Source organism: Bufo bufo, chromosome 7 (assembly GCF_905171765.1).
Source record: "Bufo bufo chromosome 7, aBufBuf1.1, whole genome shotgun sequence".
Taxonomy (NCBI): domain Eukaryota; kingdom Metazoa; phylum Chordata; class Amphibia; order Anura; family Bufonidae; genus Bufo; species Bufo bufo.
The window spans coordinates 7519992-7535038 of NC_053395.1; the positions used below are offsets into that span (position 1 = coordinate 7519992).

General features: G+C 46.4%; 1 protein-coding gene across 1 annotated transcript in view; it reads right to left on the reverse strand.

Annotated features, from left to right (window-relative positions):
- LOC121007954 (serine protease 33-like) overlaps positions 1 to 15047 on the reverse strand; it is a 78680-nt gene that overhangs the window by 31004 nt on the left and 32629 nt on the right. Inside the window, exon 2 of the mRNA XM_040440221.1 lies at positions 11885 to 12089. Within this exon, the coding sequence (XP_040296155.1) occupies positions 11885 to 12089 (205 nt within the window). The remainder of the gene's footprint in view (positions 1 to 11884; positions 12090 to 15047) is intronic.

The following is a 15047-nucleotide window of genomic DNA, read 5'->3' on the forward strand; positions in this document are numbered from 1 at the left end:
CATACAGGTAGTGTTGTAGCTTTTGCAGGGACCACACAATAGCTAAACACTCCTTCTCTATTGTGGAGTAGCTGGTCTCCCTGGCCAGTAACTTACGGCTCAGGTATAGTACAGGATGCTCCTCCCCGGCCTGGTTCACCTGACCCAGGACTGCACCCAGACCAAAGGCGGAAGCATCCGTGTGGACCACAAACTTCCGAGTGAAATCTGGGGCCTGAAGCACAGGAGAACTGGCTAGTGCATCCTTCAGGGCCTGAAAGCCTTGCTCGCATTCCGGCGTCCATGACACCATCCTGGGCAGCTTCTTCTTGGTCAAGTCTGTCAGAGGCTTGGCCAGGGTGCTATAGTTCGGGATGAACTTCCTATAGTACCCGGCCGTTCCCAAGAAAGACATGACCTGTTTCTTGGTGAGGGGTGTTGGCCATCTCGTAATGGCTTCCACCTTCTCTATTTCAGGCCTCAGTGTGCCTCCTCCTACTCTGTGGCCTAAGTAAGTGACCTCATTCATGCCCAGCTGGCACTTGCTAGGCTTAACAGTTAGTCCAGCTTCAGCAAGTTTGTCCAGTACTTGCGACAGGTGCACCAGGTGCTCCTTCCACGTGGCGCTATACACGGCAATGTCGTCTAAATAGGCGACAGCACATTCTTCTAGTCCTTCCAGCAAGTCATTCACAAGCCTTTGAAAGGTGGCTGGCGCATTCTTCATCCCAAACGGCATTACAGTAAATTCGTATAAGCCGAATGGGGTGATGAAGGCCGACTTCTCCTGAGCCTCCGAGGTCAGGGGAATCTGCCAATACCCCCTGCTCAGGTCCATGATTGTCAGGTAGCTGGCTCCTGCCAACTTATCTAACAGTTCATCAATCCTGGGCATGGGGTAAGCATCCGAGGTTGTGATGGCATTCAGTTTCCGATAATCCACACAGAACCTGGTTGTCTGATCTTTCTTCGGGACCAGAACCACCGGTGAGGCCCAAGCGCTGTGGGATTTCTGAATGACCCCGAGCTGCTTCATCTCCTCTATCTCCCTCCTGAGGTCTGCCTGGACCTCCATTGAGACGCGGTAGGCGGACTGCTTTGTGGGAGCATGTGTACCTGTGTCCACATGATGGACTGCAAGGTGTGTTCTCCCGGGTTTCCTTGTAAAAGTGTCACGGTGAGCCGTCAACACTTCTAAGAGCTGAGATCTCTGCTGGGACGAGAGTTGAGGGTTGAGGGTTAAGTCCACCTCCAACTCTCGAGTGTCAGCTAGCAGATCTAGTAGGGGGTCGGCCTCCTCCCTTTCGGGCAGGCTGCAAACCGGCATAACATGTGGCGTTCTCTCGTGATGCTCCTTGAGCATGTTGACGTGAAACGTCTTCTGTCTCCTACCTTTCTCTCCAAGGCCCACCACATAATTTACCTTACTCAGACGTTTGACAATGGGGTACGGCCCTTCCCATGCAGCTTGCAGTTTGTTTTGCCGCATCGGCAGCAGGACATAGACCTTCTGCCCCTCCTGGTAGATTCTCTCTCGGGCAGTGCGGTTATACCACTGCTTCTGTTTGCTTTGGGCCTGCACCATATTCTCCTGTACCAGACCTACAAGCGACTCCATTTTGTCTCGGAACCTGAGGACATAGTCCACTACAGAGACTTCCGTTCCGGCAACCTTGCCTTCCCAAGACTCTCTGATTAGGTCTAGGGGACCTCTTACTCGTCGCCCATACAGGAGTTCAAAGGGCGAAAACCCGGTTGACTCCTGGGGAACCTCTCTGTAGGCAAATAGCAGGTGAGGTAGATATCGTTCCCAGTCCGTCCCTTGCGCCTCCACGAACGTCTTCAGCATCTGCTTCAACGTCCCGTTGAAGCGCTCACAGAGGCCGTTTGTTTGTGGGTGGTACGGGCTGGCTACGATATGGTTCACCTGTATTTTCCTACAGAGCCCCTGCATTAGTTCAGACATAAACTGAGGTCCTTGGTCGCTGAGAAGCTCAGCTGGGAACCCCACTCTCGTGAAGATCCCCAGCAGGGCATCCGCAACCTTGTCCGCCCTAATGGAGGATAACGCCACTGCTTCTGGGTAGCGCGTTGCGTAATCCACCAGGGTTAATATGAACCGTTTACCCGAACTGCTGGGGATGGCCAGTGGACCAATGATGTCCACGGCCACCCTCCTGAAGGGTTCATCAATTATCGGTAAGGGATTCAATGGAGCTCGGTGACGGTCTCCTGCTTTGCCAACTCGCTGACAGGTGTCGCAGGACCTGCAGTACTTGGCGACATCTGCACCGAGGCCAGGCCAGAAAAAATTCTGCATCACCCGGGACTTTGTTTTGGTTACTCCCAGGTGACCAGCTAAGGGGATCTCATGAGCCACTTGCAGTAATTGTTCCCTGAACTGCACAGGTACAATAAGCTGCCTCTTGAGTGGCCCCACCCTACTGTCACTGTGGGAGATGTCCTCCTTATACAGTTTCCCATTGTCCCAACACACTCGGTATTTGTCTCCCTCAGTGGGAGGGCTGGCAGCTAACCCTCTTAGCTGCTCCAAGGTAGGGTCATCTCGCAGGGCCTGCTCAAAGGCGGCACTACAAGTCCCAGCCAGCTGTCCTGTGGCGAACAGGGACAGTGGGTGAGGCTCTGACGCGGTTAAGTCCACGGGGTCCGAACCAGTGGAAGGGGACACTTCCACTTGCTCTTCCCCAATGGAGCGTTCCGCTGCGGCTTTTGCAGCCCTGCGAGTGACGGGCAACACAGGCACAATAATGTCATCACATTTAACATTTGCACAACTTGAATCAGTTAAACACATGTCAGCTACCTGTGTACATACACCCGCCATCCCCTCTACATCTCCTGTCGTAGGAGAACTGCTCCCACACACCCCACCTCCCACCTCCCACGGTCCATCCCCAAGGTTATCTGATGTTACGCAAACATCCTTGCACAGTACCTCGGTATGTCCAGGGACCTCCATAGGGACGGGTGAGTCCTGTGTGCTTCCAGGGGGCACGTAGCACGAGACCAATCGTCCTAGGTCAGTGCCTAATAAAACATTTGTGGGGATCTCCGCAGAGACTCCCACCTCCCTTACTCCACTCCCAGCCCCCCAATCAAGGAAAACACGAGCTAGGGGAACATTAGGGCTCACCCCCCCAACTCCTGTGATGGTGAGGCTTTTGCCGGGAATAAGGTCTGCGTCATCCACTAGTTCAGGCCGAACTAGTGTGACTTCGGCTCCTGTATCGCGGAAGCCTGTGGTGCACCGGTTGCCCACAGTAACCGACTGTAGGTTGTCTGCGGTGTGTCTTGCAGCTCCATTCACCAACAGCACAGATGATGGGTTGCGGGCAAGCTTGCCAGGGGGTGCTGTCTTCTTCTCCGGGCACGAGTGGCTGAGGTGTCCTGGCTTGCCACACGCATAGCACTTGCGCACGTCTGTCGGTGCTGGCTTGACTCCTTCGGGTCTTTGTGCAGGCCTGTGAAAGGGTCGCTGGACAGGAACCGACAAAGCTGGCCGGGAGGAAGAAGCAGATGAAGAGGTTCCTCCCAGGCGGGACAGAGTGTCTTTGAATGCCCGAGTGCTGGGCATGGCGACGTATTCATCGGCTAGCTCGGCCGCCTCTCGCGCACTCTTCGGCTTGTGCTCACATACATATTTTTGCACATCTGTGGGGCAATTGGAGACAAACTGTTCTCGGACCATCAGATCCGCCAGGGACTGCTTGGTGTCCTCTGTGAGGGGATCAGACCACTGTTGGAAGGTGGTCTGCAACTTGCCCAGATGGTCCGTAAAAGTATCTCCGGGCCCTCTCCGCAGGGACCGGAACCGTAAACGGTAAGTCTCTGGAGTCAGCTGGTACTTGACCAGAATAGCCTTTTTGATGACCGTGTAACTGGTACGCTCTGCTAATGGTAGTCCGACCAGGGCCTCCATAGCTTTGCCCTTCAGTGCGGACATTAGATGTCCCGCCCACTGCGGCTCTGGTACCTGGTACTGCTGGCATGAGGTTTCAAAAGCATGCAGGAAAAGATCAATGTCACAGTTCTCAGACTCCATCACAGGCAGTTTTGGCTTGACCATCAGGGATGGGCCTGTGGATGTAGCATGCCGGTCGGACCCCTGAAGCTGTACTCGGGCCATGTCCAGTTCATGCCTGCGGACAGCTTCCCGTTCTGCAGCCTCGCGCTCAGCCTGGCGCTCTGCCCGACGTGCCTCCAGCAGCCGAAAATATAAGTCCGGGTTACTGAGCATTAGTTGGTCCAGACCATTTTGGGATGGCATAGAGACAGAGTTAAGTCCAGCTAGAGGACTGCAAGCCCCAGCAGGCTGTCCTCCTCCCAGTTCATCATCCTCATTCTGGAAGGGGTCACCTGGCTCAGGGGCCCCTGAGTGTCCTCCATTCTCCTGCAGGGATGACTCTTGACTCCTCCGTGCACATAACTCCTGGATAAGGACAGTCTTATTTTTCCCATATACTTGGATGCCTTTGTGCTCACACAGAGCTGTGATATCAGACACGCTCATGGCGTCATAATTCACGGATTCGGACATTATTGCCAAATAAAAGATAGGACAGAAAACAAGAGAGAGGGGAGGGTACTGTCGTGAATTATTATTCTATCAAAACTAATGCACTGTGCTTCGTCTTCCAGAATTTTTCAATCCTTTAGTACAGAGTTATGGACATAACTTCATGCACTAATATTCTAAGCATACAGAATCCCGTAAGCTGCCACCAGAAAATGTCACGAACTATGGATCCGATCGCTCCGGATCCCACAGCTCTGACGTAGTGGTCTGTGACGGAGTCTGCGCACACACAGAGACCTCACGTGACCGGGGTATTACCATTCGGCTAACACCCCCACACTACACTTCGGTAACTGCCACCACGTGGGTTCCTGGTCCACGAGCCGACTATCCGGGTCATTCACTATCACACAGATCAGTGGATGAACCGGATATCACTTACTGACCAACCGCAGTCAATCACCCCCAGCTACAATTCCTAAATGCAATTTAACTAACTACCTGGTAACGTCTCTTCAAAGGCAAGGTACGTTGTTCAGCGGCTTAGAATATGGAAGACTTGGCCACTTAGATTTTCTAATCTTTAATAAGAGGTAAAAAGCAGTGCATACAAATCTAATGAAAATGACTATAAATCTACAGAATAATAATAACCATATAAATAATCACGACAGTTCAAATGAAAGGGAAAAAGATGAAGGAATACTTAGTTTCTCTGGAGGGTTTCAGATGGTCATTCATATGTCCTTTTTGAATCCTTGCAAACCCCGTTCAGTATGTATCAGGGGAGACCCTCAAAGTTCTTCTGATACAGGGATATGCTGTCAATGTCCAATTAAGTGTCTGGTGATGTTCCATGGGTCTCTCTCCTCTGTCCTTGTGCACAGGTTTTTATGAACTCTGCCATGGGCAGGAGACTTACTCCTGTCAGCCAATGGCAGCAGAGTGACTGTGAAGCCTAGGGATTGGCCTCCAAGGGTTTTATGACCCCCATCAAAGTTCAGTTCCTACAATGAGGATTATACTTAAGCCTGTATCTCCCTGATACATCGGCATATTTTTATACAGAATACATATTTGCGATCCTTATTTATTTACATACAGAATGAGACCACACACGGTAATGCTGGGACCTGTAGTTCTTCTACCACCCATAGGTGAGCTACAGAATCACATCCTCTGGTCATATTTGATACCCAATTAATCACAATACTCTGTAGAGCCTGGATCTGGTGTCAGAAAGGGCATAAGTTGATTCATAACTGAAATATGAAAGTGGACTGGTTTTATGCCCAGAGCTAATTAAGGGCTATTAGCTCTCCTCAAACCAGACCTGGAAATGAATGACGTCACGCTCCAGCCAGGCTTGACAGCGAGCTGATCTTTATCTTATAGGACAAGATGAGCTGGGCCTGGTATAGCCTTTATGACCTTTTATAGCCGGCCTCACAGAGTAGTGGTAATAAAAGTGTCCATCTATATCATAGGTGACCCAGGCTTCAGGAAGATGAGAGTTCACTGTTCTTTTACATAGGCCAGAAGCATACAAAATGGCTACCCAGAGGAATTATGTATGTATGCCGGCACAGAATGCACACGGAGTACATTCCGTTTTTTTTGCGGAACCATTGAAATCAATGGTTCCGTATACGGACCGCAAAAAACGGCCCGTAAACGGGGGGAAAAAAACGGTCGTGTGAAAGAGGCCTTACCATGAGATTAGTACGCCGGCATTGACAGGAGAGACACTACTGAGCATGTTGCTCCACCGCTGAATGCAGGAGAAGGTGGACTATAGCAGAAACAGCAGGGGGCGCTACCAGAGACCAGAATGTCATGTACATAATAAACCCAACAACATTTTGATGACATGTACTGTAATAACAAACCATGTGAAATGCCCAGTTCAACCTTAGAGAAGAATTCATATCTATATCAAAGTCCCTTGTGGCAGTCTGCAGTATTACTGGGATTAATAGAGGACACTTCTATTACCAGATGGATGATGCTGCTGCAGTGCCTTGACAGCTCTTTGTGGTTTCCTGTACGGTGAACAGGATTATAACATACATTTATTGTATTTATCAGCCAATATGGCCACTCAGAAAGCACTGTCCATAATGGGGGGGTTGTCAGGGTTCAGAGCTGAACCCAGACATATCCATATTTTCACCCAGGCAGCCCCCCTGACAGTTAATGCTGTGGTGCTTTCCTTTGCCCTGCAATGAAATGCTGAAGGCAAAGGCATTTTCAGGAGTTCCGGTGACGTATCGGGCTCTCCTTAGGGCTGCCAGTCAGAGGCTTCCACCCAGCAGTGAGCCCGGTGACGTCACAGGCACTGATGGTCGGGCTTTAGCGCTGCCCTGGCCTGTAAAACAGTTAGGGCAGCGCTAAAGAAGGCACATCAGAGCCGGTGACGTCACTGAACACACTGCTGGGCGAAGCCTCCACCTTCCAGTGTGTTATTGTAAATAAAAAAGCCCTTGTCTTGCACGATCCAGCTCAGGGCAAGGGAGAGCATTGGAGCATGACATGATCCGATGCTAACATCAGGGGGGCTGCCTGGGTGAAAATATGAGTATGTTCGGCTTCAGCTCTGAACCCCTTTAACTAGTAACACTGTCATACATGGATTTACTTCCATTTTTCCAGAATAACTGGCTCCTCGGTTAATGAGAATGAGAACCATGTCCTTAGTAATGGAGTCATATCCACATTGAAAACATTATTGACATGTGAGATGACTGTTATGTTTGATTAGTCTACCCCCACAGCCTAACTGCAGCACGTTGAAGTGGCCTCCAAGCCTCTCTGGGCCCCACAAGCCCACCATAATCATATCTTGCCTGTGAAGAAAGTTTCTAATAAACTTACAGTCATGAAGTTGCAAAGATCGGCTGATCAGGAACCTGGTCACATGATGCTTCTCTTGTGAAAATCCTTGCGCCACTGACATCACATCCCTTACCAGATCTCTTGTCTGGTCAGTGGACAGAGAGACGTCACTCTGCAGACCAGGACGGGAGTGGTGCTGTGGACGGGGCTGGAACTGTTAGGCACAAGTAGCCAGAAAGTGGCCAATTAAGTAATTAAGGTGGGTTTGTGGGGCCCACTGGGCCCTTGAAGACATCTTTAGCAATGCCCATCATTTTTTACAGCATTTACAGCTACAATTGTACAGATTTGCTGTGCTGATCACAATCTGCACTTCCTTGCCTATCCTGAGGGCTTTCTTGTCTGTTCATAATGTATACATACTGCTCATGAGATCAGCATAGACGATGAAGATTCTCTAAGCTCCATAGCAGAGTAACAATCCAGATCATGTGGGCACCAGGGCCCATGTGCTTTAGGCAGTTCCGACCAACATCGGCCATTGTGCATGGTTATCCTAGGATTTCATGGAGCTGCTCCAAAGTCTATTCACAATGTGCTTTACACAACTTCGGCAGATGCTTGGCATTGTGCATGCAAACCTTTGCTTTTATGCGGCAGCTTAAGCATTAAAACCCATTACATGTAGCTCCCGATGCATAGTTCTTGTGCTGGTGCCCCTTCCAGAGGCAGTTTGGAGCTGTACACTAAGTGATACCACAGAGGACAGATCATTTTTAGGCTTCATTGTGGCTGCACTGCTCTTACTCCTAGACATTTTTATTTCACAATAATAGCACTTACAGGTGATCGGAGCGAATTTAGCAGATCAGAAATATCAAAAACTGTCAAAGAGACGTAGCGTCTCCTGTACTCTCCCCATCCAACTATTTATTTTATTTTAAAAAAACGCTAAAAATAAAACAGAAGAATGAGGGGCAGGTAAGGACACGTCCACATCTGCATCGGACGCTCCATTCGGGCTCTGTCACAGAATCTGTCAAAGAGCAAACGAAAATGTTCTGCATGTAGGACTTTTCATTGATAAAAAGTGGAGTCTCAACCAGAAATCAAAGGTCTGACTCTAGTGAGTGGGGTCTGTTCAGCTCTGTCGGTTTCCGTGTTGTGCCGAATACGCCACTTCTGCTATTTTCATTGCTCTGCTCCTCTAACAAATCCACCCAGCCAATAGCATTTACTTCTGCTCGTGTGAACCCAGACTAAAACTAGAAGAAGAATGTGTGTTTTTTTCTTTATTTTTTTTACCCTTTGAGCTGCACTTTGCTTTAGAAGAGAAGGGGTTCTTCTAGAGTTCCTGTATATTATACGTTTATTCTAATTTATTTTTGGTCTAATGTCTTTTTATGTTTTGTATTTCCGTTCATGTTTCTCCTTTCTGATTTGGAATATTCAATGGTCCTTATGAGGTTTGAATGTCTTTATTCTACAGATTTCAACAAAATTTGTTGGCTGCTAGTGATTAGCGGCAGGGGCAATATTCAAATTTGCAATATTTCGTGAATACTTTGTAGAATATTCGTCATATATTCGAGAATTTGAGATTATATTCTTGAATGCGAAAATCGGCAATGTAATATTCGCGTAATGTGCGCAAAATACAGGCGTGGTTCACTTATGCTACTTTTTTTAAGCTGCTAGAAGTTTCCTGAGACTGGAGAAAATGGTCGGCACGGCAGAACATTAGAATAGCTTTATATGCAGATTGAGTGCTCCAATATGTTCGCGCTTGCAAATTTGTGGCAATATTTGCCACAGTACATCACTATCTAACCTACACTGACTATCTCCCCCTAACTATCTGAATTTTATATATAAGTTAACTGTCTAATGTAATAGCACAGAGCACAGAAATGTCACTGCTTTCTCTTTCATAACTGCAATAAACTTTAGAAAATAGCTGCTGGGGAGGTTCTTATATAGTAAGGGGTCGGCAACTTTTCTATTGGTTGCTAGGGATGTTGCTAAGCTGTGACAAAGCCTTCTCATTGGCCCACAAGCTAAAAGAAGGGAGGGATGATCACCTGATGTGTACTGTGTAAAAAAAAAAAAAGGAATATTCGATTTTACAAACATATAGCACTATATTCTAAATTATCGCAAAATCTCGAAGTGCCGATATTCGCCATTAATATTCGCTTTTCGAATATTCACGCTCAACACTATTGGCAGCCACTGAACTATTAAAAAGAGGGGTACATCATAAGCAGGGAGGTGCAGTCACTGAGAGAAAGCCCAAAAAATCCAGCTAATCCTTATCACAGGTGAAAACACAATGAGAAAATCGGGATGAACTGAAGATATATTTTGTATTTTGAACTCAGTCTATCTGTGTTGTCGATGCCGCTGTCTGTGGTCATCATGGACGTCTTAACAGAGGTGGAGAATGTACAGAAGGTTTCATTACAGATGCCTTCCTCAGATCGCTTCTGAATTTGGAAAGTAACTTTTTGAAAATACCCTTTTTGTTCCACTGTAGGACTGAACCTCAGTGGGAAAGGAATATTACGGAAGACCAATGAGTCTGGGCTACACCTCAATTAACTTTGGATCTCCATGAGCATTATTTCTTTCCCTGCAGCTATATTTGTATAAAAGCCTACAGGTTACATGGAGATACTCTGACAAACAGAAGATAAATAATGGCTGACATTTATAATACTCACTAGAGCCAAGAAAATCACATTCACAATAGTATTTAACATATGAGAGTGAGTCTAGATCGCACATCCTCAATGCTATGTTTTTGATATAACAACAGTTATTCAGCATAATAAAACATGGCTTCTCAGCACAATTTAGGCCTCTTTCAGACGGGCGTTGCGGGAAAATGTGCGGGTGCGTTGCGGGAACACGGACGATTTTTCCACGTCAGTGCAAAACATTGTAATGCGTTTTGCACTCGCGGGAGAAAAATCGTGCATGTTTGGTACCCAAATCCGAACTTCTTCACAGAAGTTCGGGCTTGGGATCGTTGTTCTGTAGATTGTATTATTTCCCCTTATAACATGGTTATAAGGGAAAATAATAGCATTCTGAATACAGAATGCAAAGTAAAATAGCGCTGGAGGGGTTAAAAAAAAATAAATATATTTTAACTCACCTTAATCCACTTGTTCGCGAAGCCGGCATCTCTTCTGTCTTCATCTGAGCTTTGTGCAGTAACAGGACCTGTGGTGACGTCACTCCAGTCATCAAATGGTGCATCACATGATCCATTACAATGGTGATGGATCATGTGATGCACCATGTGATGACTGGAGTGACGTCACCACAGGTCCTGTTACTGCACAAAGCTCAGAAGAAGACAGAAGAGATGCCGGCTTCGCGAACAAGTGGATTAAGGTGAGTTAAAATATTATTTATTTTTTTTAACCCCTCCAGCGCTATTGTACTATGCATTCTGTATTCAGAATGCTATTATTTTCCCTTATAACCATGTTATAAGGGAAAATAATAATGATCGGGTCTCCCTCCCGATCGTCTCCTAGCAACCGTGCGTGAAAATCGCACCGCATCCGAACTTGCTTGCGGATGCTTGCGATTTTCACGCAACCCCATTCACTTCTATGGGGCCTGCGTTACGTGAAAAACACAGAATATAGAGCATTCTGCGATTTTCACACAACGCACAAGTGATGCGTGAAAATCACCGCTCATGTGAACAGCCCCATAGAAATGAATGGGTTGGGATTCAGTACGGGTGCAATGCGTTCAACTCACGCATCGCATCCGCGCGGAATACTTGCCCGTGTGAAAGGGGCCTTATAATAAATATAACCCTATGCTATGCACTAAAAGGAGGCATTAGTATACAGTTTGATCAAAGAGCATAGGTCCACTTACCACGACAAGGTTGCCCTTTTCAAGTGGGGGCCTACTCTAACTTTGGCGCGGCACTGCACGGTGTCCACCGGTGCCCCCTCATCGCACCAGCAGGCGACGGGACCCAGTAGCCACACAGCGCCCCCACTGTGTGGCAAAGCCAGCCTGGCCCTGGGCCCCATCACTTCACCAGCACAGCACAAAAGCAGCAATGGCCACCGCTCAGCACCGCATAATGTGAACAGGTGCAAAAAGCTAACCTGTTCACAGACTCTCAGGAACTCCAACTGAGAGGTGGTAGGGTCTATAAATTCCTACAACCTCTCAGTTGGAGTTCCTAAGAGTCTGTGAACAGGTTAGCTTTTTGCACCTGTTCACATTATGCGGTGCTGAGCGGTGGCCATTGCTGCTTTTGTGCTGTGCTGGTGGAGTGTATTCTAATGCCTCCTTTTAGTGCATAGCATAAGGGTATATTTATTATAAATTGTGCTGAGAAGCCTTGTTTTATTATGCTGAAAAACAGTTGTCATATCAAAAGCATAGCATTGAGGATGTGCGATCTAGATTCACTCTCACGTGTTAATTACATTCACAATAGCTTCCTACACAAGTTATCAAGACGATCACAAGATAATCATCTACTGTACCTACTATGGAAAGCAGTGTGCTGCGGACATCACCCACTGGCGGGAGATCAGGCTCCCTCCACATATATTGTCGCCATAATACTGCACGCTGACCTGCCAGGGCCATCTTCCATCCAGAGCGTCTGTGCCCCCGACTATCCTGCTGGATAATACTGGAGAGCCGCACACCGGCGGGGATGAGGTTGTGGTAGTGGAAGCTGAAGGGTAAACTGTGGAAGGAAACAAAAAAATCATGTTTAGTGTTCCACTTCATTATTTCTTTTTTTGCTACTGATATAAATGTCCATATTCTAAAAAAAATATATATAAAAAATAACTCCATAGACAGATGGCCAAAACTGGTCCATGGAGTGTGTTCAATGCTTTGGTGTGAATTTTAACAAAAAGATCTCTCAATATTGAGGGGTAACGTTCCAGTTTCTATGAAGTGGGTCATTGTGTACAGGAAAATATTTTAAAAGAACCTAGATGAAACCCCCTTAAAGACACCAAGAACAAATACAAGAAAGTCAAAAAAAAATTCAAAGACAACAACCAAGAAGAAGTCACTCACCGACAAACAACATTACCAGTAACGCGAGTAACATTCCCATGGCTTGGCTCTACAATAAGGAGCTCGTGTCCTTGGTGTAGGCTGAGAACCTCCTAAGAAATCAAGTCCATGGCCATGTGCTGCATATATATGTATATTTCTATGACCACTCCTTCCAGTTCAGCAACTAGACTGGATTTATTTGCATTTACAGGTGACATACATCACATGTTAGTCCTGTTAGACAACTTCTCACCCAGACTATGAAAATAGATTATTATAACGGTGTAAAGGTGTAGCTGGGCATGGAGTCTGATGGGGAATTCGCCCCAAATGCAGAAGTTTATGGGGATCTGGTAAAGGAAAATGCTAACTAACTGGAGAGGACATCTGACCCCACACAGTGGCATCTGCAGGGCACATCTAATTGATGTTCTCTACCTGTGCTTCTTACAACCTTGGTTGTAGATCTGACATAAATCCACTTGTTTCCTGTACTTTTGTATACTCTTGTTAAATGACTCTCAATAGTTTTTGTTTTTTGCAGTTTACTAAAAACAAGGGCAGAATTGCATAGTTTCTTTGCAATTGTACCCCCAACCCCAAAAATGCAATAATTATTCAATAAATTATATATACCCTAAATAATACCAATAAAAACAGCTATGTAAAAAAAAAGTTATATCCTCGAAATGCGTCAACGCAAAAAAAAAAGTAAATGCTATTGGTATCACCAAATGTGTTTTTAACCCTAGAATAAAGTTCTTTCTCGAGAAAAACATTTTAAAAAAATTGGACTTTTGTTTTTGTTATGCTCAAAAAAAGAAGTAAAATGCAATCGATAAATCAAAAGTTAATATGATATAAGGTGAGCCTGAGCTGAGCATTCTCTTATATCTTAGCTGAGATGGTCTGTGAACCCTGTACATATTTTACTGCGTGTCAGGTGATTGTGTGTTTGTTTTTTCACTCCAGTCTTTGTGTTTTTTTGGCTGAAGTTTTCTCAATTCTGCTGCTTTGTCTTGATCTTCTGGGGAAATTCCAACCAGTTCTGGATCTAGGTGAACTTTTCTTCCGTAACCAAACTCCTTGTACTGCACAAGATGAATTGCTGAACTTTATGTGAAGAGGTTAATATGTATCTTAAAAGTAGAAATGAGCGAACATCTGAAAATTCGATTCAGGTCCAAATAAATTCAACCTCAATAAAAACTGCTGGAAATCTCTACCCCAAATTTAGGAAAACTTTGATTCGCAACAAATCCGAATTTCTTCATGATTTATAGTAACAAATCAGTTTTTCCTAAAATGCTGGCTGCACATGTTACAAAGTGCAAGTAAGAAGCCTGGGAATGTGAGTGTCACGGTCCCTCAGGTGACTGATGTCAGGAAATCAAGGAGATTGGCTGAGCGTGGAGGAATCTAACAGCCTCCTTGATTTCTCTTGATTCAGTGTTGATAGGGTTAATGACCACTTCCCTTTTCCTAGCTGTTGCTCAGTGGTCATCACTTCTGACTATGTGGTTGATAGCTTAATTTGGGTTTGGCTGAGCTGGTGTGAGATCCTCTCTGGTGTTCCTGTTCTTCCATCTCTACAGAAGTTAAGTATCACGTTTGTTTGTATTTGTTATATTCCCTGTTGTTTTTATCTCGGCCTGAGACAGAGATTTCCATTCGTCCATCTGGGGAAGAATGGGTTGTCTCTGGTCCTATACTTATTCCAGAGCCTTATAGGGAAATCATGGCCTAGGTATCCTGCTTATGAATATTCCTTCCTACAAGGTCTATTCATATTGATAGGTAGTCAGGGCCCAGATTAGGGTTGTCTAGGAGGTGACCTGTTCCTTCCCTAGTTTCCAGGCCCAGTTACTGTTCCCCTTCCCTCCTGTGTTCAGTGTGGAGTTTCCCCCCCCCCCCCACACTGATCGTGACATTATCAACCGCCACAAAAACCGCCATTTCGTTCAGGTCAGTGCAGCTATGGATCTTATGTCTGTACTGGTCGAACAGCTGCAGGGACTGTCTTTGGAGGTAGCTGACCTCCGCGCGACAATCTTACGGATTCAGAGACCACAGGCGGCTGGTTCCGAGGGTGGTTACCAGGCCTGCCCTGAATCTAAGGTTGCCCTCCTGGGCAGATTTTCGGGGGGTAGTGACAATTTCATTCTGTTCAGGGAATCGTGTAAATTGTACTTTAAGCTCCGTCCATACTCTTCTGGAGATGAGTGTCAACGTGTGGGCGTGATAATTTCTTTGCTTAAAGATGATGCACAGTCTTGGGCTTTTTCTCTGCCTTCCAGATGACTGTTCCTCCAGTCGATAGATGAATGTTTTAGAGCCTTGGGTCTTATTTATGATGACCCAGATCGGATCTCTTAGGCTGAGACCAAGTAACGTGGTTTACGGCAGGGAGAACGCACCACATCTATTGCTCTGAATTTAGGAGATGGGCTATGGATACAGAGTGGAATGATACTGCTCTCTGTAGCCAGTTCTGTCACGGTCTATCTGAGAGGCTACAGGACATGTTGGCTTTTCATGAAAAACCTGAGTCATTGGAAGCAGCCATGTCCCTTGCTGTACCTTAAGGGGAGATCTAAGGGTCCTCATCTTCAGGACGTAGTGTCAAATAAGG